A 24119-nucleotide genomic window follows, 5' to 3' on the forward strand; every position below is an offset into this window, starting at 1 on the left:
AAACCTGAGATTTGAGACCGGGTGAGAAATTCAGAGTAGATTGCTCGGACAGTTCTGGTGGTTTGATGAATCTCATTCGGATCATTCACTCTGAGTGCTTCTCTAACCGACGAGGAGAAAATCCCTCTGCCATGGATCCACAGCATCAAGATATCAGATGGATCAACCAGCCTAGTTACTTAGTCATGTAACACACAATGTTACATGTTCGTCAAAATCCAAAATCTTCTTTGAGTCAAAAATTGGTTTGGTTTATAGTTGTGGTTCCCGACCATTTCCACTTATGACCCCTAAAAGTATTTAATGTTTTAACTGAGAGTCCTTGTCAGACATGGCATCATTGTTACAAGTCCTAAACGGTGACTAACCAACTTCTTTCTAAATCTAACCCTAACCTGGAAGGCCTCTGCCTGGGAACCACAGGTTTATAATTTTAATCTCTTGGCTCTTGAAAAAAAAACATTGCAAGCATAAATTTGAAGTTACATTATTGTTTTATTTTGGTGTTTTGATCTATATGAACTTAATCACCAGATATTTAAAAAGCAAAACCCGCATTATGACCGTGCTTGAATGACAGTGACAGCACATTTTTTTTATCATTTAACATTTAAAAAAGATTTCAGACTCATATTTGAGTCTCCGGCACAGGGAGGAGCTGGAAGGCTGCGATGCAGTCGATAATCCAGTTGGAGGGAGCTGACCAGACCTTGCCCCGTCTGACCACTGCCGGCTTGTGAGGGCCCTGGGGGTCGAAGATGATGTACTGGGTGCAGAGGGCTTGGTCAGAGCCTGGCAGGGCGTGGTAGGCCGCTGCGCTCAGGGTTTGTGTTACATCGCTGTCGGGCTTGGGCTGCCGGCTCAGCAGCTGACCTCCTCCCTCCCGCAGCAGCTTGGCGAGCTTGTCTTTGGTCGGCGCCTTAAAGGAGCCCAGGAGGAAGAAGAAGCAGCCATCGAAGAGCGGAGGGAGCTTCAAAAGACAAGGTTTGGAAAGAAGAAATTCAAGCATTAATGGAAATTTGGGGATTTTTCTCCACCTTGCCAAACAAACACTTCCTTGTGCTTCACGGCTGAGAAAGGAAATGATCTGATGCATTATCTTCCTCCATCGAAGCACAGCTACAGTGCCGGCATGAGGATACAACCTCAGTCCTTGTGAGAACAGTGGCACAATGAGTAAAGTCCCCTTTTGTTTATGAGGAAGTTCAACTCCGACTTATTTCTATGCCACTAAATCTAGCCTCTCTTATTACCCAGAGTCAGTGTGGACGCTTTGGGTTTACTTCTTTACGGCGGAGCCAAAGACATTTTTATCGCACCGTTCTCAGGACCACTAAGCACTGGTGTTTAAAGCAGCAGTGAATTCACTTTCATTCACAGCCCCTCTGAACTCCACAGTTTTGAGTTGAAAATTGGATTTCAAGTGAGACGTCTCTTTGATCACACTTTGGTTTGATTCCTCTTTTTTTGTGATTAGGATTCATGTTATTTGTGGTTCTTTTCTTTAACATTTTATTCAATCAAGAAGGAGGAGAACAGAAGAAACTAACAAAGAAAACAACAATGGGAACATCTTTAATCTACAACTGACAGTTTTTATCACGCGAACAACAGACATTCTGTGGACGTTGTCTGGAGCAATGAGAAGTTTCCCCTTCACACATGTGATGCCTGCTGCACAACATGAGGGTTTAACTGTATCTGATTGTGGGAAACCACTGGTCAGCTCGTTCTTATTGGCTCTTGTGCTCAAGCGACCGATTTTACGTTCCTTTCAGATTACACCAGTATTCCAATGATTTCAAATCTTCAATATAAAACATGTTAGATATTTGCAGGGGGATCCGATTCAGTCTGGGACGTTAAGATTATGTCTGTAAGCCTCTCACACTACAGGATCATTTGACCAGATAATCTGGTCCGAATCAGCTCCTTAACGAAAACGGCCCCTCGGAGAATTTCCTGTTGTCTGCAGATGCCTGTGGCACGAGAGGCTTATCGGCCTGATTTCGGTTTCGTGTCAGACACAATCTCATACTAGATATATTCTTGTTTGGTTCAGGCCAGTGGGGGTGTCTGGTACAGGCGTCCAGGAGGCATGCTATGGAAGTGAATGTACAGTGGTGTTCAAACCCAGTGTCAGACTTTGGACCACAATGTACGCTGCAGAAATGACAGCGTTTTGTTCACAGCACAAAGCGCAAATCCAATACACCTTGAATTCTCTAGACATTACACAGACCTTGTGCTGAAGGGCTGGTGGAGCAACTGCAAATAATGTCCAGTCCAGCTGATACAGACATTCTGCACTGAGCTCTGGGTCAGGCAACAAATACAAGGCAGAATATTATGTAGAAATGTTTGTGCCCGTGTGTCCATATAAAACAGCAATGGCTGCTGGTTCCCTACATTTTGGTTAACACTTCTACATTTAATTACAAGTTTGCAGCTACATTTAAGTTTGTAGCTACATTTTGCACTGACCTACTACCTTTTATATTCTTGTCCAGACAGAGAGATTTATTGAAAAGAAGGTTGTGTGGACACAGATGGAGGGTTAAATATCCGTTTGAAACAATATATGTTTTATTGTTTTGCAGAACTGGCGTAAGTAGAGGCACCGGTCTGTCTGTTTGTCTTTGTCAGTGTGTGTCTGTGCCCCCTCTGCCATCTAGACAAAGCAGTTGTGTGGGTGATTTTCAAACCCACAACTTCTGAATTGGCCTGAATTCCTTCGTGTCCACTGTTTTAGGTTCATCTTGAGTTGTTGTTGTCTTTCTGGAAAACAACTCCTGTAAAGTTGCAGATCTCTCGCAGACTGTAGGAGCTTTTCCTCCAGGATAGTGTAGTGTTCATTTCACTCTCTATCCTAACAAATCGTAAATCCCCAAAAGATGTTCATGCAAACACTCGGCTCTGACGTGGGGACAGTGTGTTTCTGCTGATGTATATTGTTTGGATAACACCTCAGGTATTGTCAAAACAGCCTGCCTTCCCTTATCTGTACTTTTCTGTACTTTCTGCATCTAGTTTGGTCCAAGCTGGCACATTTAATAACGTATGTGATGACAAGGAGCATGCACCACTGAAAAAAACACACAAAAACAACACAGTTGTCTCCCAAGGACACAAGGCTCAAGACAATCAATATTTATCTCTTTTACCAACAGGATTTGTTTGTTTGTTTGTGTGTGATTTACCAGGCTACATCTGTTCAGGCGACTGCGCTGGGGTCCTTCTCCCGCTTCGTGCTCTGTTTCGGGCATCCACTTGCCTGCCTGCAGAGACGCCTCCACCCCTGACATCGAAGAGAAGGAAAGAGAGAAAATAAATAAATAAAGCCACAGCTAATTATGTTGATTTGAAAGAGGGTGACAAGGCAATTGCAAAAATGGAGGATGACAAAGCTTGTGTCTGTTTTATCTCAACGAGTCGGAAGATTTCAACTTCTGGCAAAGCTGCGGTTGTTGACAGCGAAGATGCCCACAGCAAGATGGAGTTAATGATGCAACCCGCGTTTAAGTAGCTTGAGCTTAAGCAGAATTCGAGTGTCATCTATTTCCGTCTCCAGAGGTTTTACAGAGTCACAGTGGAACTGTGCGGCAGTCGGCATTGCCACTTTTTCTGAGTTAGAAAAGAACCTTTTGTTCTCTATTCTTCAGAAAAGAATCTCTAAAGACAGAAAACTTTTCTTTTTAAGTATAGGAAGATGTGGAGGAGGGATCACGCGCTTTAACGACCCCGTCACTGCCGCAGATAAAAGAGGTTTCTGAACGTGACAGAGATGCCAATGATCGCAGTAATCAGAATCGTGTCCCGAGTTTATAAAAACAAACCTAAACTCAGATAAAAAACAATTGCAAATCTAGATTCGGTTTCTCGTAGATCGGAGCATGATGCCCGGCTTGAAAGGAAACTTGCGGTGCAGACACTTCTCACATTTCCAACCGTGACAGATACAAACTGTTCCACGGGCCCTAATGCTCATCTGCGAGGTATCTACATATCTACGTTTCGACACACTTGCATAACCTTGTAAATCATCACATCTTCATTTGCAGTTTAGAATTCAACACTATTGCTTCCAGTGGCAAGATATAGGGACACGAACAGATTAGGGTAAATTTGTGTTGGTGTGTCAATACAATACAGCCTATCGTGAAATAGCAAATTACACACATGTATAGAGTCTCGGGAGGGAGGGGTGGAGTGCAATTACATTTTTTCATCCCCCTTAATTACAGCTTTCATTTACTGGGTCTGTGCCAGAGACTTGGGCAAAGAGGAAGGGCGATATTGGGGTTAATCGCTCCGGACGCCGGTGCTTAGTGCTTAGCAGTCATTAGCATATTAGCTAATTACCTTCATATAGACTGAAAGCGGAACATATCTCAAACCTATTCCTTCCTGAGTCAGTTAACGAGTGAACAGCCAGACGAAGAACTGTGATCTCATTATGAAGACAATCACTGGAGACCAGAGTTTGACGATATGGAAGTTTGAAGTCAAACACTGACTGACACTTTGGCAGCGATGCCGGGGAAACAAAGCCCATTCTTTCTTGACAGGCAGTATCCTGAAAACCATTGTCATGCTACACAAGAAATGCACAAACAAGTATTCAGGGATGCACAGCAGCAAAGTAGACACAGTGGAAATCTGAGTCTGTCTCGAGCAGTGCTGTGTGCAGGTCTCTGAAAAAAACCAGCTACCACCTGTGTGTTAAGGAGGAAGCACTTGGGCGCACACATTCATCCCTGGAACAACAGTGGGAGAAGCAGTGAAAGGCACCACAGTGCAGGGACACTGTCCTTTTACAAATTAGGAGAATTAAGGGAAAAGAGGAAGAAATATTGTAATTAAAGAAATTAATTTTCCTTTTCTTTGAGATAAAAAGATCAAACTCACTTCATGTCGGTGCAATAATTGTGCATTCATGTGGTGTTGGAATAACCGGAAAACAGAGAAAATACATGGTACCAGTCATCCCTTAAAAAACAATTAGTTTTAATTTTAATAATTTTAAAATCAGCTCTAAATTGTAGCTTTTAATGTGAACTTGTGAAATGTTACACTTGTTTCTGAGGCACAATCATATCAGAATTTGGTGACCCAACTGTAAGACTGTGTATTTCTGTTTGATTACAGCTTCAACAAGTTAGATGAAACATGCTTAATATTGAGCTTCAGCCTCATTTTCTAAGCTGGACTGATCATGTCTCCAGCTCGAGCATTGAGACCAATATCCATCTTCTGATCTCACTCTGTGAAATCCAATAAGTGCATTTCCCAAAATGTTCCATAATGGAGAAAACAAGTTCAATCAATGTTTGATGTTTAATGAAAGCTTAGTTGAGGCTTTTAGCTGGGGAGGAGCCCCCGTAGGAAGGAGGGGGTTTATTTTCATGATGGATTTCAAATACAACACCGAAGCTGCTTTTCCAAAGAGAAAAGGCGTTGCAATGAAACAGAAGACCAAGCAGGAGACTGATGAGGAGGTAAGACAGGGCCTGGCCCGGCTGACAGCGATGGCGTATAAAGGCAGGTGACAGCGAGAACTCATACACAAGGCTGGAGATAGATAGGACGGCACAGTGACTGTCACGAGGGAGACACGCTGTGTCAAGTGCTCACCCTGCGTGGAGGAAGAAGAAGAAGAAAGGGAGGGGCACAATATGGGCCAAACAAAAAATCCTATGCAGGGAAACAACCACATACTTCAACAAACACATCTGAAGCTGAAGTGCCTTACCGGCAGAGAGTGTGTGTGGAATTTGACTCTACACACTCGCAGTGAGGAGCCCACCAAGGTAGCAGAAAACTCTTTGACAACAAGCCACGTTCTACTTCCCCCGCAGCTGACTTTCTCCAAATATGTGCTTGTTGACTTGGTTTCAACAATGCCACAGAGACCGGCTGAGAATAATCAAAAATGTTTTCATCTTGGCAAGACTCAAACGTGAAAATAGAGCGAGCCATCTTTTCATCGGGAGCGATATTGAAGCCTTGATTCCCTGATTCCCTCCCCTTGTCACCCGCCTGCTCTATTTTCATCGTCAGACATGTAAGCAGGTGTGTGCGCACACACACACAGCAGCAGCAGGAACAAATACCTGAAAATTACCTGTGGCAAGTGGTTCTTTTAAGATATTCTTCTAATAAAAAATATTGTGTTTAGCAGTTTCCATTCCAAACATGGAACATGATTTAATCTGAGAGGTTACACAGGTACATATCTCAGAGAGTTATCATATCCCTCAATGCAACCAGGTAAACATCCAATAAATAAAAGTGTTGCCATGTTTCTAATAAAGGTTGGATGTCAACGTGACAAACGTCATAATACAATTCCATAGGAGCCCATTCTGAGTTGCAGCCAGATAAAATGTTATCGAGATTAAGGGCAGAACATAAACTCCATTAAATTGTGCCATAATAGTTTGTGCTGCAAATTCAATTTGTTCTACACTGTGGTTCCCAACATTTTAACACTGGTTAAACACAGTGCTACACTATGACAGGAGTCTAGATTACTGCACCAAATATAAAGTCAAAGGCAGATGGAGTTCTACTCTGTGACTAGAGATGAATGACTGAGTAAATACAAATGTAAAATTGTAAGTAGCAGACAGTAATGTGTAGGAGCCTATACAGAGCAGCACAAATCATTTACATTCAAGTCGTAATGCTAAGCTAAGCTAAACAGCTGCTGGTGATAGAATCATATTTGCAGATGAGGCATAGACTGTGTAGTCCAGTATTCCAAAAGCACCATTGTCAAACAGGACGTCTTAAACAAGATCCGCAGAGAGCTGCCACAGCCAACAGCTCTCTCCATACTTACAGCTGTATCTGACAACCCAGCAGCCAGCAAGAAGACCCAGAAGAGCGGAGTAGGTGGTGGGCATGTGTCCTTCTGGCACCACGACATGGCTCACTGGAGGGAGAAGACAGACACACACATGCACCAAAGCCAAATTGAAAAGGTACAAATGAGCCGTGCTGCACATGCCTGAATAGCTGCAGCTGCTGTCTGAACATTTCTGTCAGAATCTGCAGCTGCACAGTGGGTTAGTTTTGCATACCGAGACAGCTAGGTGGTTAAGGCCCGGTCCCAATTAACCCCTTAGCCCTACCACTAGGCCCTTTCCCATTTGTTTTGTACTTGGCCGTGAACGGTATTGTGGTCCCATTTCTCTAGTGGCCACTTAGTCCTTCAAACATCCCTTAAACTGTAGTGTATTAATATATGTATTAATTCAGTAGCAAATGAAAACATAAGTGAATCTTTGTGACAAGCGTTTCGGGAAAATCGCTATCCACCCATCTCTCCATCAGCAGAGTGGTGAGTAGATGACTGGATTTAAATTTTTTAGTGAACCGTCCCTTTAACCGAACTGCAGCAGACAACTAATATTTATGGTTTTCATACTTGATTTATTTCATTAAAGCAATTTGTTTGTTGTTTTTGTCTCAGTTAATTATTTAGAGATGTACTTTACTTCAATCAGAGTAAATAAGTGAGCTTTCTGTAAACCTGTCAACCAGTTCATGGCAAAACATAAAAAGGCCAAGCAAAAAGTATTTAATAAAAAGCGTCAGACAAGGACACATAATTATAACTTCATTAAAAATTTAAATACAGGCTGAATGCCCCTTCATTCAACAAGTGAGCGCAGTTGACAAGCGCAAAATGAACATAATTATATCTCCGGGGCAAAACCTTGCATTGTGCACTAATGGTGGATTTGGGTGGATTTGTCGCTTTGAATTCCAAATGTGAAAAAACTCAAATAAACGTTCTCTGAAAGCAGCTACTTCCGCCCCTGCGGTCAGAGGAAGGAGAGCTGTGAGGAACACTTCTGTTTTTCATGAGTGCGTATTCATCACCCTGACACCACCTCCAAACATTTTTATGAGGAATGATTTCAATTACTTCAGCTCGCTGGTATTCTCCCAGCCATTACTATGCAACAGTGAAGGGGCTTCTGTATCACAATGATGTATACGGCTCTAAAAGCACTTGTTAGTTACTGTTGAACTTTCATGAGTGATAATGCTCAAGCACCTACTGCTGGCTTTTACAATACGACGGGGTCTGTGTTGGATAGTGAAGCCTATTAAGCCTGGCTCTGCAGACATTGTAAAGGACCATTTGCACAAAAGTCTCATCTCAGGTTAAAGTGTACAGTAAATAATGAACATAGTGATTAGGGCAAGGGACGCTTATATCGGGGTGTTGAAATGTGCCCATCTAACCCATCTTCCAGTTGAACAAGGTATTCCAATAATGTTGAATGCACTCGCAGTAAGTCGCTTTGAATAAAGGAATGAGCTATATGAAATGTAAATGTAATGGTTGATTACCTGTCAGGGTGTTTGGCAATAACTAAGCTTACCAGCCTTGGTCATATACCAGTGATTGAATGGAAAGTGCGGTTAATTCCCTGTGTTGCTGGGAGACTATGTGTCAATAAAAGAACGTTCCAAAGCAATCATACAAGCCCTGAATCGAAGGAGCTTTGCTTGGAACGTCAAAGAGGTTTAAGCCCACTGCGGAGGTTGTTTTGGAATCGGACCAACGTTACCTGAGCCAGAGAAGGTGTCACTCATCTTCCCTCCAAGTAGCTCTCCCAGTTTGGCCAGTTGAAGCTGGGCTGGCTGAGGAAGCTTGCTGGGCAGAAACACCAACGGTTCATCCCTCCTCGCACACTCACTCACCTATGACATGGCATAAGGTTAGAAATGTCTCTCATGGCTACAATTTGAAAAGATATCAGCACTCTAGCCTTGACAATTGTAAAAGGGACATGTACACAGACCGCTGAGGGGCTGAAGGATGTTTTGGCACACTGGGTTCCTTCTGCGGCTTCCTGGAAAATCTCCATCATCTCGGCGCTCACGGCATAATCTGCAGGACGTTTTCCATGCAGATTACTGTGGAGAAAATCCCAAAAGATAAAGAGAGTCAGTCTCTGAGCTGGTGACCACGAGGCCTGTCAGGCATTTCAAAACTGATAACAGAAATAACATGAAAGTTCTGTAATTATTATTTACATAGATTTGTTCACAGAAAAATCCATCAACACAAGCTCAAAGCAGGTCAACATGCTGTGTAGTTGTATGTACAGTATCTTGTGTTCTAATAGTTTCCTTCTTCGAGTGGGATTCTAATGAAGGGGTATAAATACTGAAACTACTGGTCCCTTGTTGTGTCACTCGTTACAAGACTTTTAAATCTCACTTAAAGACACATGTCTAGAACTGTGCTTGGGACTTTTCATCAGAATTTTCAGCCTTCAACCTTTTAAGTTTTTTAACCTTTCACGTAAAAAGTGTTTTAATCACAGCTCTCTGTTCTGACTGAGGGTTTTAATCCCTTCATTATGTTTATTTTCATTTGGTTTTTAACCCTTTTCTCAGCTGTGACATTTTTATGCTTTAATTCTAATGTGGTTTAAAGCCCCTTTTCCAACATCTGGCCTTTATATGAAACTCGATTATTGTATTAATGTGAACAAAATAATAATGGCAGAACTACTACAAATGCTGTAATACAAATTAATAACTGCTGCAAATAGGGGAGAAACTGTCAAAACTTTCCCGAATGCCAAACATAAGAAAAATAAGGAAGAAACTCCTGTTCTCCAGTAAAATCATAATGTTAGAGACTTTAAAGACGATATTGACTCAGCCCACCTCATTTCCTGGATCTTTCAAGCCAAGGCTCTTTGCAGTGTGCCTTTAAATGAACATCATTGATATTTCTACACCATAAATCCAAGGTCTTAAAGAAGGTAGTCAATCTGTCCTATAATTTCATCCGATCCGGCAAATTTGGGTTGTTTTTTATATGACTGGCCAAGCAGGACATTAAAAATCAATATTTGCCAGTCCAAAGCTCAGAGGAAAAACAATTTGGCAATATCACACCCCGCTTGTTCTGTGAAGCTGTGCACCCATGTGTGTCATTCACTTGTTGGAGCATAATTGTTTGATATGAGGTTGGGCTGTAATCTGCACTCTACCTCATTCAGAGGTCATCGTGTCCGTATAAACCACAGCAGATGCACTAATGCACAGCAAAAATCAGCACTTACTTTCCCTTTACAGTTGCACTATTTAGCTGTGATTCACAACACCCCCTTTAGAACACAGTTATATGTACCAGAGGCTCGGTATAATCTCAAAAGCAGCATTATGCATACAGACTCACAGAGATGAAACTGCAACCACCCCCGGGCTACAACAGGCTTCAAAGTGTGGATCTCCAAGTTTGAGAGGGCTACAAGAAACACGACTATGGTCACCTTGAGAGAAGAGGGACAGGAGGGGGGGAAATGAAATCAAGAAAAAGGTGCAAGAGGAAGTGGAGAGGAGACGCAAAGAAGAACCAAGCTCGGCAGGTCGTCTCCAAAAGATTAGGCGTCAGCAAAGATAACACCTGGGGGACAATTAATAGGTCCACTGGTCCATAAAATAATTCATTTGGATTCATACCCCCAGCCACATACACCCACGCAAATAAACAAACATAAGTGTCCCTGACACTTCTACGTACACACACAAGCTGGTGTATGCAGCAGCACGTGAGGAGAATATCTCAAGAAAAATATTAACTTGAGGAAAAAATGTGCAGGAGGTAAAGTCACAAACACTCTCCCACAAAGCCTCTGCCTAAGCACCCGAGTGGGAGGATGCTGGTGGTGGTGGTTCGAATGGATGCCTCCTGCAACCACGACTGTTATTCAAACCAGGGGAGGAGATTCAAACATTACTTTCTGAATAAGATCCAAGGGCCTTAACAAGATAAATAATATTCCAGGGACCCCCTCATCCATTTCCCTTGAAATAACTTGAAATAGTCTATAATGTATTTTTTTTACACATGTATTTAGTTATGTGAACTATCAACACTAGAGAAGCGTCTTAGAAAGAACCTGACTATCGTTCCTGCTGTGTAGATTTCAATGCATTTATTTGAACCTAAAACCTACATGTAATTGAATTTCTGCTGCGCAACCAAACCTCTTTGGTTTGGAGAAGTCAATTCAAAATTCAAGGCTTAAGATCACCAAACACGTAGCAGAGCTTTTGAACTATGTGAGCTCAGCAGAATGTCTTAACAGTGTTTTAAGTCTAATGATAGAAACACATGGCGAGTAACTGATGAGGCAGAGGGCGAGGCCTGAATGCATTTTTAATCAAAAGGTTCATTAGTTACATTTCCTACTCAAAGAACCCACTTGGATCAGATGGCTGATATGGATTATATTGATGATACCGTACATTAGTCACCCACAACTCCATTCAACTCAAATCCTTGTGCCCTCCTCCTGACATCAAATATGCTTGAATCACAATTAACGACTTTGCTTGAAAAAAAGGGAGATGTCTTGGACGAACAAAAAGAAAAGTTTGAGAATAAGAGATAAAACTCATCAGAGCTGTGCACTCTGGACGAGAGGATGAACATTTGAACACTGATAGTCGACGTGATGGAGCACATTTCAAAGACTGGAGGAACAGATGAAATACCATCCATCACTAGAAAGTGAAAGTATCGTCATATCCATATAATATTAAATGGTGCCCTGCGTTTTCTGGTAACAAAACAAATTCACACCTTTTGTGTGTAAGTGAAGTCTAGGAAACAATTAGTTTCTTTCTCATAAAAACACTTCTGAAAAAACGAATTGTTTACAATTTTAAATATACACCATTTACACCGGTGTATATTTACTCGCATTTTCTTCACAGTTTTGTTGGCATATTGCTGTGTTTTATCGTGTATCATTGGGAATAGCAATTGCCAGAAATATGTATTGGGTCTGCCTGGTTGTGTCAATGCACGTGCATGGTAACACACAAAATGTTATATATTAAGTGTTGGCATTAAAAAACATAACTTTTTGTTGTACGGTTTGTGTGTGAATCAGGTGATGATAAATAACCTCTGTCTGGATTCGGTGCTTCAGGTGGTCATTGGGAACAAAGCAACTCAAACGCAATGGGTTCTTGTTTCCCCACGTCTCATAAATACAAATCCATTTGTAAAGTGCATTGACATGAGCATAAATGACTGGGAGCAAATGTGGAACAATTATCCTTTCAAGTGCTGTTTTGTTCAGCCTGACCGTAACCCGACAAGCAAACAGTAACTGGTCTAATGAGAGACCTTTGTGCATTTCTGAGTTATTTTTATAATGATGAATTGGCTTGTGAGCTTGATCATCTGTCTCACTGTCATCTATAACACATGCTACCAACTACCACCTTGCAGGTTTGTCCAAACATGCTGCTCATGTACATAATTATGCTTATAGAGCGGAGATTTACTCAGGAGCCCAGCTGTGAAAAAGCTTACACATGTTTTTGAGACAACAGGGTATTGACCTATGTATAAAGTATACTAGTATGAACTTAAAGGTTCAGTGTGTAGAATTCAGTGAGATCTATAGAGGACATACCGCATGTTGCAGCTGAATTCCCCTCACCTCACCCTCTCCTTCCAAACATGAGGAGAACCTGTGATAGCCTTCAGTTGTCATAAAAACTCAAAAGGTGTTTAGTTTGTCCAGTTTGGACTTCTGTAAAAAACATGGCGGCCTCCGTAGAGAGGACCCACTCTGGTGCAAATGCAAAGTATTTCAATATAAAGAGTCCCTTCTACGGTGGGGAAACCGCAATTTGTACAATTTACACACCAACGAAAACATTACTAGGATTATTTAATATCCAATTACTGCCAGTTGATCCCTTTCACCTAAACCTTACACACTGGACCTTTAAGAGTTTGCAACTTTTGAGACTTCATTCAGTATCAAAAACTTGATCTGGAGTGGACTCAGTCACTGGTCTAGAGGACAGGGCCAAAACCTTGACAGATTGCTCTCCAATATTTTAAACCTGAAGTGCGCGTGCGCGCACGCACACGCACACGCACCCACACACAACAGAGAAACAATGAAGATCTGCAAATCCTGTATTGCTATGCCCGAAACTGTGTGCCAGTCATTCCATTAGGGATTGTGTTGCCTCCTTTGTGTGTTTGTGTGTATGTGCGTGATGCAAAAGGAAGCCTGAGGCAAGGATTGCGTTTATCTTACAGAGTCCTGACAGACTGGGCCAGTCACTGCCAACTTCTTTGCCTTGCAGACCAGTAATATAGGTAAAGAGAAGAAAACACAAGACGCTGCAATCAGGTCCCACCAAAGAAAAGAGGCATAGAAGATGATATGAAGACAAAAGGAGAGCAGTGACCATTTGCAAATCTTTGTGATCGTTAATCCTTCATGAAATGATTGCAAGGAGAGCAATAACTGACACACACCGACCCTGATCGACTACTCCATTGATCCCGCTGATAAACCAGCATTTCCCCCCCTCATTATGGACATTGTGCTACACACCAACCCTGCCTCCCCAGGCCAGAAACGCTGATGCAGCATCAACTGATTGCCCAACAAATAATCAGCATCAATCGATCTTCTTACGTCTGTGCACCTATGCACTGCACTAACACACGCCCTACTCTTAATTATAAAAGCTGAATGCCTGGTACAATGCATGAAAAATAGGAACCAAATGATTTATCCAATAAGTGGGAAATAAACAGCTATATAATGTAATGCAATGATGTACAAATTCGGTATAATATACAATAAATGTTCAGTTTCTGTTGAGGTTTCTAGTTTATGTGTGTGGCTCAGGTGAAAGGCATCCGTGAAGCATTTTGTCGACCGCTTCTTAAAACACTGAGGGGAAAACATAACAAAAGACAGGATTCAGCGTTGTTAGTTTGGCTGTTTCTCCATCTAGTGCACCAGCGATTTGCCAGAACCGAATTTTCATGCTTTTTATAACTGGGACTAAAAATATCACATTAAAACCAAGGTGATCATCAGATTTTTCATATAGACTGAAACTTGTTTTTTAAAAAGAGGCACAAATCTGGAGGCTACTGCATACAACCTCAATTTAGGAGGTCATGTTTTCGCCCCCTGTCTGTTTGTCTTTCAGAACGGTTTTCCATGAAATATGGTACAACGATGGGTCATGGGCCAAGAAAGAGGCCATTACATTTCTGTGCAGATCCAGATGAAGGGGTCGATCCAGCATTTGAAAATTCTTTCTTTAACATTTTCAGATATGGGGGCTAACATCTATGAGTGTGTGCAATTTGCTGAGCTTGATTGAAGGGCGACTATTTGGTTTGTGCTGTACTGAGTCATTCTAGTTCAAAAGTAGCCCAGGATTGCCAGAGAACTGTTTGTTGAGGAAATTAGACACAGCAATTAAATCAACAAATACTGCAAGAATAGGCCAGAAAATACCCTGACCTGCTCTTTCAATATATACCGTCAAGTTAGTGAATTCAGACCCATCATGGTTATTAAAGAAAATGCTTCTGCTGTGCTGCTCGCTCAGTTATCTTATCAAACCCACCCCACTTCAGATAAAAGGCTGTGATTGGCCCGACCTATCTCAGGACAGATGGACATCTTTGTGAATGGGAGAGAGGCCAGATGAACCTGCAAGACTGAACAAAGCCGAGCTCAACAATTTCAGTTTCCAGGCTGAATTTAAAAAGTACTATTTTTAGCCATCGGAAAATAATTTTTCCATCAGGTTTCAGGGACCCGTATTGTTTTTTAACTAGATTTGATTAGATTTCTCTTTTAACCATGGCTATGATGACGATCTTGTTTTCAGGACAGAGCTACTGATGAGCACTTTCAGAAGACCAGTGACGAGCAGAACACACAGTCTATGCATTTCCTCGCTTGTCCTGAGCCAGGCCTTTTGCAGGGAATGGTCCACAGTACATGAACAGGCCTGACACTCATCTTGTAGTCGTTCACTTCGTGCGTATCACCTGTAAAACTGCTTGTATGAAAAATAACTGCTTACAGTACGTTCTGTGAGGCTCCGAGCTGCAGCAGCAGTTTGACGATGGCCGGATGTCCGTTCCTCACGGCGTCGTGGAGCGGAGAATCGTTTTCATAGCCAGGTGTGTTCAACAGGGCTCCTTTTGAGATCAACGCCTCCACAACTGCCATGTGACCCAGGTTACACGCTTCGTGCTGGAAGAAAAAAAAACAACAACCTTCACAAATTAAACAGTTTTGCTTTGATGCTCTTTCATGCTTAAAAACACCCATTCTTAGTTCTCTCTATTTTTGATCACTGTAAATTTCAGATGATGATATTGTTAGTGAAAATTGGTGTGGTAACATGATCTAGCATACATTTCTTCCTTTTTAATAATATAAACTGTATATATATATATACATATAAAAAAGTAGTCAATTGACAAACTGCGTGAAGCTTGACAAACACAGTGAGCACAAATAAATGTCCGAGTTTCCTTGAACCCTGTAACCCTAACATTATCTGTGCAATAAATCAAACCAGGTATTATGGTGCTCAGAGTATGTGTTAGTTAGAGTATGTGTTTCAACACATCCAGGAGATGCAGATGATTGTAGCATGTCAGGGTTGACAGCTCCAACACCTTTGCAGACACATAAAAATCAGTCAAACATGAATATGTTATTGACACCATTTCAAAGATCAGCTACAAAGTGACAAAACTGAAATTGAACTCGGATTGGCTGAGCATCTTGACAGAAAGGGGCCACATGAATTGCTGCACTAAGATGTCGGCAAACGCTCTCGTGTTCTTTCTGTAAAGAAAAATGGTTACTCAGGCAGCAGTTATGGATCTTTAGGCTAAAGTATTAAAAAGAGCACAGGCTACATGTTTTAGGCTAAGCCAGTGTGCATGAAAAAGGCTGCACTTGCAGTAATTAACACAGGATTAGAAGCCTTGATATCTGCTACGACACACAAAGCGAATATGAAGACAAAGCGGAGTCTTTGTGACCATGTCTTAGATTTACATCAAAGTAAAAGATATGGTTTGTTTTTTCTTACAATGATTCAAAAGACTGACTTAAAAGTGTTCTTGGTTTCATTTGAAGAAACAGGACGCACACAAAATAAGCAACACTCCAGACCTCTTACATTAAAGCAAACAACAAATTGTTTGAATCAAGCAACTGTTATGTTGATGAAACATTTTTTTGTCACTGAGCTCCTCCACACAACAGATTTTCAGATTCATCACTTGTTTTATTATTCTTACCAGAGGCGTCCACCCAGCATTATCCTTCAGGTTAGGGTCGGACCCCTGGTCCAGCAGTTCCTTGACAGCTTCTACATCTCCCTGAAGCAAGCAGAGAGAACAACAAACTGGAGGTCAGAGCCACAAGACTTGTGAACGTAACCCTTCAGACACAGCTGCTGATCCCGGCACACAAGAGCCCCAGTGTTTATCAATCACACTCCGCAGTGGGCCATTGATTACCTTGTCTGGGATCCAGAGGGGGATTACAGCGGTGTTAACAAGGATTACTGTAAAAATGGTTTATTCCCAACGGAGAAGAACATGGCTGTCTGATCATCTGAAGACAAACATGTTCACGTTTGTCAAAGACCGAGTTTGCATGTTGCAATCTCATCATTTTTACTTCTGACAAATAAGTGCAGACATAGCAGGAATAGTAATTTTGCGAGACAGCCTATTTTTTATATAGCTTAATTTTGATTCATCTTATTTATGTCTAATTTCGTTCGATATTTAAACACTTAATACACTTAGAATGTGGTGCTAAAATACAGCAGCACATGCATTTACAGAAAGCTGCAGAAAACAGGAAAGTAATTAATTTAGATTATTTAAAAAAAGACCTTAATAGCCGATAGATGCAGCAGCGTCTCTCCCTTGTGGTTCCTCTTCATAATTGCAGGGCTGCCTGGGCTGACCCGTCCAAGAGGTGAAGCATAAGCACCGGGAGACTTTCTACCAACAGCGGCTAAGACACGGGGGCTGCGTTCATGCTCCTCTCTGCAGCCCTTGTTGCTCTTTTCCCACCTGGGGCTTGTTAAAACTGAAGGGTTAAGGACGACTGGTGATATCTGATCCTGAGACTTTCTCCTTCGGCCGGGGGAAGCTCTGGGCCTTTTTGGCGTGGTCTCCCCGGTGTCAACCTTCTCCACCGCTCTGGTTCTCTTTGAGGGATTCTTCGGAGGAGGAGAAACGTTGTCCTGTTCTTCAGCATCATCATTTGGATTGTGGTCAATCGCAGAAACTGCGTTTTGCTGGATGAGACTGTCCGACATGCTCGGATCAGCTGAGACCTGGCGATTCATTTCAGTGCCGCTGCCCCCTGAGAGGCTTTCCCTCGTGGTGCTCCTGCCAGGGATGAGGTCAGTTGCGCTCCCCTGTGACACTGCCGACTGAGGCTGGTCCGACATGACAGCAGGGCTGAGGAAGGAAACCTTTTTACTGGACCTCCTTGGTCCTTCGGCACTTGGCTGCTCCTGTTCCTCTGAGGTATCTACCTCCTCTGTGATCCCCCATTGCTTATTTATGGCCTCCAGCCTATTCTTCTTCACCGTCTGCTTAATCTGATTTCGAGTGGCTTTCTGCAGGAACGCCTTCCTGCTGGCAGATTTTTTCTTAGAGGACCTCTTCTTCCGTTGTCCTTTTCCATTGTCGCATGTTTGAGAAGAAGAGCCGGAGTCTTGCGAGGACGAAGCAAAATTGAAAACTGACAGATCCTGGTGTTGAGCAGTACTTGTGTCTGGCTGTGCTGCAGCGGTTTCTCCAGACGACCTGCTGTCCGGTACACTGACCTCCGAAGGCCTCTCCACTGTGCAGCGCACCTTGCGGCTGCGGGGGCTGAACCAGATCTTGAAGTTCTTCTTGTGTTTTAAGACGGGGCTCCCAGGTTGTGTCTGAATCTCAGCAACTGTGGAGTCTGTAATGAATCAAAGTAAAAACACATTTAACAAAACAAACAAAAAATCCCCTCTCCCGCGAACTGTAATTTTACCTTGTGAATTGCTGTCAAAAAGCCTTGTTGCATTTGTAATGCATTTCCAATACCTGCCAAGATGATAGAGTACTGTGTAAATTTAGACAATGCAACCAGGAGATTTGTGCACATTTCAACAACAGGGCCTTAGAAAGTTGCCCCACAGTTAGTTGTCAGAGTTGAGATCTACTTGCAAAGTAAACACTACCATGGTCATCTGATCTCAATTACTGTCATTTGCAGGAGACTGGATGAGCAATTAAGAAAATAAAACACAGGAAGGACCCACTTATGCTGTCAATGAGGGATCGGATGGAAGGAAACAGAGATGGAGCGGGTGGGCAGACGACCGTGGGGTGAGAGATAATGAATAGGACAAATGGATTTAAAAATATAACTCTTAATTACGCTTTCAACCAGCTATCATCTACCTGGTTGGTCTGCAGGATTGAGTAGGGAGTCCAAACCGCAGAAGAGCTGAATAATGCTGCTCAGCTGCCTGTTGATCTGGATGTCCTTCACCCAGGCAGGGCTATGACACACCACACAGCCATCTCCTGCCCGGGGGCCGGCACAGGACCTGAGCAAAAAACATTCTTTGGATTAGATCTATATCTCAGATCAGGAATAAACCAAATACAAGGTTATCGATTTTGTTTTTAAGACCATTCAGACAGGGAGAGAAGGAATAGACTAAGGCTGCAATTTATTCCTTTCGAGACATTAAATAAACATTTAACTTTGTCGACACATTTAGCCCCGTTAACTATATATTGCCATAGATATGCAGTATTTCATTTACACATTCAATAAGCCAGATAAAACAAGAATTATATGCAGTTAAAAAAAAATGTTTCCAACGCATCTGGATTTAAACACTAATAATAAACACTCACATAAACGCAGCAAAAAAATATTATTGACTGATTATTGTGACTGAGTAGTTGAACATTGAGGTAATTTTCTCAAGGCAGAAAAATATCATGCATGTTTTAGATATAAATATTATTTGCCTGGCAGTAGCATAACTAAATGTAGTGGGTCTTTATTTAAACCTTTGTCGAAACCTGTGTCTGACAAATAAGTGTCCTCCATGATACAGGTCTACAGCTACTGTGCATGTCAGAATAAAATGCATCTAACCAGGGTTACATTACCTGCACACCATGTGCTCACACATTCCTAGACACACCGGATCCTTCATTACGTTCGAGCTGGAAAATAAAAGACAAATCATTTAGAAGTGGTCAGTACAATCAGAATCTGCAAGGTCACCTCCATCACACAAGTATTAGTGCCTCCCAGGCCCGTGTGCAGAGGAAAGAATAGTTATCTGCCATTTTCCTAATTAGCACTTAACACATCCACTGAGGCTGATTGGATTATTGTAGCAGCGGTAGTATGCAGTCATTAAATCAGTGTTATTATGAAACTCTGGCAGGATGAAGGTAGATTATAGGGAATCTGTTTACAAAGCAACAATGTTAGGACTGTTTGGGAGAGCACACGTTGCTGGGAGAAGACCTCATCAGAAACTTTAATGCAGAAGATAAACTTCTGCAGTCACTGCATAGATAGAGCAGTCTTTCTAAAATAGTGGTTGGTACCACCAGGGGGGTCGAAAGTTTACAGCACCACAGGAAGCATTGCAACCTGACATGTGCATTTAGGGGACTATTCTGTGAACTCACTCAATGGGATTGGGGGGTGGATTGCAAGTCCCTGTCGCGGTTATTCAGCAGGTAATATGCTGAAAAGTTGGGGAAACTCTTTTACAGTCTAATTTGTTAATACAACCGGATTGTGGCGATCGCTAAGGGATCTCAGACCCTGCATAGAGTATATTAACATCTGCATAAGAGCCCACTAACACAGTGTAGGACCCTTCCTCCTCCATGTCTCACACACTCATCATCCCCCTGCCTCATTGGCTGGATGAAGCTGGGATCAGATTGTGTAACAGGTACCTCAACATCCTGCTACATGTCCACACACTCACCCAAACTAAATCAACCCACCCACACACCAACTCGCCCCATCATTTACAGGAACATCTTGCAGAGGAGTATTTTTTGAACTGCACACTAATACACAATGCCTTTTATGAAGCTCTTATTACCTAATTCTACCTTTTCTTTGTTTTGTTTGTTTGTTTACACAATCAGATTTGACACTGCACGTTCTCTTCTCACACAACATGTCAGGTTGTTTATCTGGCTGTGTCAGGTCATGTGCTGCATATTGTTGTTCCCAGGAGACAGCGTTTTATTCATCTGGAATGACTGGTCGTTTAAATCATATTATGTGTCATCTCTCTTTTATAATAGAGAACTGCCATTCACTTTCAGTCTATACAGGGTCCCTGTGATGTTGTTGGTTTATCCCAGGTTAGCACAGGGGCAAGCTAACAACCAAGAGACTTGTGGAAAAGTGAGTAAAACCCAGCAGACAGCTGTGAGGGGCTATCTAAGGTTTAGCTTTAACATGTTTAGGTTGACCTAACGAGCTAACATTAAAATGCTGAAGCACTGGTTAGCCTGTTATAACCTGAATATCTGTACCACTGCACAAACAGGCATCGTTTGAATCACTGCTAACTTCAGGCGTTTCAAAATAAAACCCGTTTGATTTAACAACATTGGGACTGTCAGTAAGAGTGTTAGCCTACACAACAATGGACTCTCCTCCACAACACAGCGAGTCTCCATCTCTCTCTGTAGCTAAACTTAACATGAACTCACCATTTGGAGCAAAGCAGCAGGCGGCGGAAGTTGGCAGCCGCCTCTTTAGTTTCCCTCCATTCTTCTGTCTGCACGGAAACATGGTCGTCCATCGTCAGGAGAAGTTGTTGTGTGTCCTCTCATTTATTACTTTAGTTTGCGAACCGACATCACAAAACAACCCAACTTACTTCCGTGTTACTTGCATCTCCCGCCAAGTAGCAGGAAGTTGACTGGGCCGCGGTGATGACGTAAGTTCCTGTGCTCCACCAAACTAAATAGAGGGTGTTTTATTTTTCTCTTAAACCGATTTAAAATGATTCATTATACATCGCATGATCTATTTATTTCAATTAAAGTGAACACAGAGTATGTATATATAGATACAATTTGTTTATTTAACATGTCATTATTGTAGGTCTTTGTAATTTATCACCTGAGACGTTTGTAATCGCCACAGTTAACTCATCAGTCCAAAGTTTTTATAATTTCGAATTTTATAGATGCACCAGCGCAGTACTTTTCATTCCCGGCCAAAACTGTTTCCCTTAATGTTTGTATACGCTCAGTTGATTTCCACACTGATGATAGCAGGCCCAGCTAATGTATCATCATTGGTTAAATGCATTAACCAAATGCCATTGTAAACAACTGAAGATGCACAAACGTGTATGAACAAATATCCCCTCTCAGTTTAAATGTCATCCTGTGGTCTCCACTCAAGCAGAATGTCCCAGGCCTATCTGAGGAATATTAATAAAGTTTGTGTCTTCCGGTTTCCAATATGTGCACTGCCAATACTTTCCATTATCATATCTGAATGTGTTTGTATTTTTAAATTAGTTTTTACACAATTTCAGCTTTGTATCCACCAATGGCCTTATCAGGTTAGCTCTATATGTTCTATACTCAATGATATTTGAACAAGAACATTCAGTAGAATGCATACCTCAACAGTCCCCTTAATTTTAACATAGCCACACAAAGTTATGCACAATTATAGATATTTGTCTTCTAAGTGTGTCTCAATTATCTCGTAAAGATCTCTGCCAAATTTACAAAATGTCAAATAAACACCTGCATGCGATTTTAAAGACAGAGAAAAGTCCTTGCTCTGCCCCATAATCCCATCCTCCCACCAACGTTTAATAAAATCGGTTGAGTAGTTTTAGGGTAATCTTACTAAGAGTCAGACAAACGGCAACAACAACATAACCAATAAGTCTGAAATCAGCCATAATGTAAATGTGATTTAATTCTTGTGTAGCAGAAAGATTTACAATATTTATTCAACATTAAAAGCACATGAGGCAAATGAGCAGCTGTTGCATTTGAAAAATAGCTTTATTAGAATTACAAAAAATAGGCTTAATTCATTCAATGCCATTTAGAACAGGTCCATAAGTAGGAGAGAGTATATCAAACATTCATTTAATTAATTCTAAAAGTTAGATATGCCCTTATAGGTGTAAGTGAGTAAGGTTAAAGTGCACATTAAGGAGGTTTGTCCAGAGGACCTCATCCAGAAGGCACCATCACATGTTCCTCAAATGAAAAACAAAACAAAACAGTTGCTAGTGAGACTTTTCATGTTTGTTGTGTAATGCATTTGATTTGATTTGGAGTAATATATAAACAGTGTATCAACTAAAGAGGGAAAAAAAAACATATTCTACATGATTATTTATATCCTTCATAAATAAAATCTGGTGAAATCAAGGTAAAAAACAAGTGCTGTCATGTGACCAGTAACACAGGAAAAACACTTCTTCAACGTGTGCAAATGTTCATGTGTTTTTTGATTGTCATTACGGTTCTGATTTGATAAGGTTCCCCCTCATATCTTTAGTCGAGAGAGTGAGTGAGAGAGAGAGAGACAGAGAGAGAGAGATAGACAGAGGGAGGGAGGTAAGAGAAGAAGATGGCAGTCAGTCAGTGCTCTATGCATCTTCTGCCTTCTTGCTCTCCAGATCATCCCACTCTTCTTCTTCGCTGTGTATTGGTAGGGTCTCCATGCCAATCTTTCCCATGGCGAAGTTGATGAAGACCTGTGGAGATACAGCGACAATGGACGAGCCATTATTCTCTCTGAGAGCCATACATGTGAGCTAATCAGCTGGACAGTTTCCTCTGCGACCCCCCCTCTCTTTCTCGTGCCTTTGGTATCTTCCAATCCCAGAGCCCCAAAAGGGCAGAGTGGTTGAAGAATACCGACTCTGGCTGCATATAAAGCTCACAGATTCTCTCCCCAACTCATATTCCATTTATTTTCCCTGAGGCATACCCTCTGTCAGTTTCCCTCTGCCTCTTTTAAACTTTCCTCTACTCAGTCTTTTGCTCTCAGCTTTCTTGTGCCCCGGCCTCACTCCTCTCCTCTCATCTCCTGTCCCTTTTTTCTGTCCCCCGCCGCCGTCCCCCCCCGCCCCTACAAAACCTCACACTCCTCCTTCTTCTCCTCCTCTGTTTGTGTCCACTCTTCCTCACCTCATCCAGTGTGGTCTGGCTCACAGAGAAGTGTTTGATCTGCAGAGCATTCTTGTTTGACTCCAGCTGGTCGAAGATGTCAGCCACCCCTCCTGGAGCAACTGGTACGTGGTATTCCACCATAGTGGAGTGCAGGTCCTGTGTGTTGATGTAGAATGGTTAAATATTCTTTAAAAACATGACATATTACAAAGATATACGCATGTCAGTACATATAAACACAGTATTCAATAAGTGTACGTGTATGTGACTGGATTAGTGCAGAGAATACTTATAACAGCATTATTGCTTAAGTATTTGTCTGTGTTTGCCTCTAATTTAGCAGGATTACACAAACACTGCAGGACAGATTCCCCTGAAACTTGGTGGGGGGATGTGGCACGTCTCAGGTTAGAATCCATTAAAACATTTTCAGTTTCTTTAGCAGTACCAGACATTTTTCAGAGAATAATTCCTGGGTCTTGATGAAGAAATTATTCATGTCTAGCTCTCTGAGTCCCTCATATTTCACCTAGATTTAAACTTGCTCTACTTAACATTGTCATATTAACAATAGCCAAGGGCGTAGGATTATATAGGGACGGTAGGGTCCCGACCCTACCAAAATCCAGCCTCTACCGTGTAGTCCCTACCAATAATACACCCGCTGTCCGTATTGTTTAGGCAATAATTATAGTACACAAAGGGTTAAAAATCAGTCTCTGATAGAAGTCCCGCCTCTAAACAACTATCGCGCTTTGATTGGCTGTAGCGGTTTCCCGCAAACCTATATTCAACCTGATTGGCCGTCCCCGCTGTCACTCCATCTGCTTCTTAAAAAAAAAAAAAAGCTACGGGCAATTTGCTAGTCCCAGACAGGAGGAGCAACAGGATGCCTCAGTGCATAGCTAATATCTGCATCTGCGAGTGTAAGTTCTGCCTTCGGTCACGTCAGCGAGACGGATTTTAATATCAGTGATGTCATTTGCAGTAACACTTAAATTTGTGTGTGTTTTATGCTTGTGCGTGCGCGCGCTGTGCGTGCATGTGT

General features: G+C 42.0%; 2 protein-coding genes across 5 annotated transcripts in view; both read right to left on the bottom strand.

Annotated features, from left to right (window-relative positions):
- Positions 1-475: 475 nt before the first annotated feature.
- On the bottom strand, positions 476-20834 carry bard1 (BRCA1 associated RING domain 1). Its single transcript, XM_053439273.1, has 11 exons — positions 20627-20834; positions 19043-19099; positions 18317-18465; positions 16756-17828; positions 16151-16231; positions 14914-15086; positions 8823-8937; positions 8589-8721; positions 6845-6937; positions 3201-3298; positions 476-970 (listed from the first exon to the last, which is right to left on the bottom strand). The coding sequence occupies exons 1-11, from the start codon at positions 20716-20718 to the stop codon at positions 629-631; spliced, it is 2406 nt and encodes an 801-aa protein (XP_053295248.1). The 5' UTR covers positions 20719-20834; the 3' UTR covers positions 476-628.
- A 1096-nt stretch (positions 20835-21930) lies between these two features.
- Positions 21931-24119, bottom strand: part of abca12 (ATP-binding cassette, sub-family A (ABC1), member 12) — an 80789-nt gene continuing 78600 nt past the window's right edge. For all 4 annotated transcript variants that reach the window (XM_053439276.1, XM_053439277.1, XM_053439275.1 and 1 more), the window contains 2 exons: positions 23090-23227; positions 21931-22653 (listed from right to left, as the gene is read on the bottom strand). In XM_053439276.1, the coding sequence (XP_053295251.1) occupies positions 22546-22653; positions 23090-23227 (246 nt within the window). In that variant the 3' untranslated portion in view covers positions 21931-22545. The remainder of the gene's footprint in view (positions 22654-23089; positions 23228-24119) is intronic.

This window comes from Pleuronectes platessa, chromosome 14 (genome assembly GCF_947347685.1).
Source record: "Pleuronectes platessa chromosome 14, fPlePla1.1, whole genome shotgun sequence".
Lineage (NCBI taxonomy): Eukaryota > Metazoa > Chordata > Actinopteri > Pleuronectiformes > Pleuronectidae > Pleuronectes > Pleuronectes platessa.

What these genes read in the sequence shown, in the direction of transcription:
- bard1 (XM_053439273.1), bottom strand. Translation starts at nt 20,718, where the DNA reads ATGGACGACCATGTTTCCGTGCAGACAGAAGAATGGAGGGAAACTAAA. An exon ending in TGCATCTATCGGCTATTAAG is followed by an intron (nt 16,232 to 16,755) that starts GTCTTTTTTTAA and finishes TGCTTGCTTCAG; the next exon opens with GGAGATGTAGAAGCTGTCAA. An exon ending in TGACACCTTCTCTGGCTCAG is followed by an intron (nt 6,938 to 8,588) that starts GTAACGTTGGTC and finishes TTCTCCCTCCAG; the next exon opens with TGAGCCATGTCGTGGTGCCA.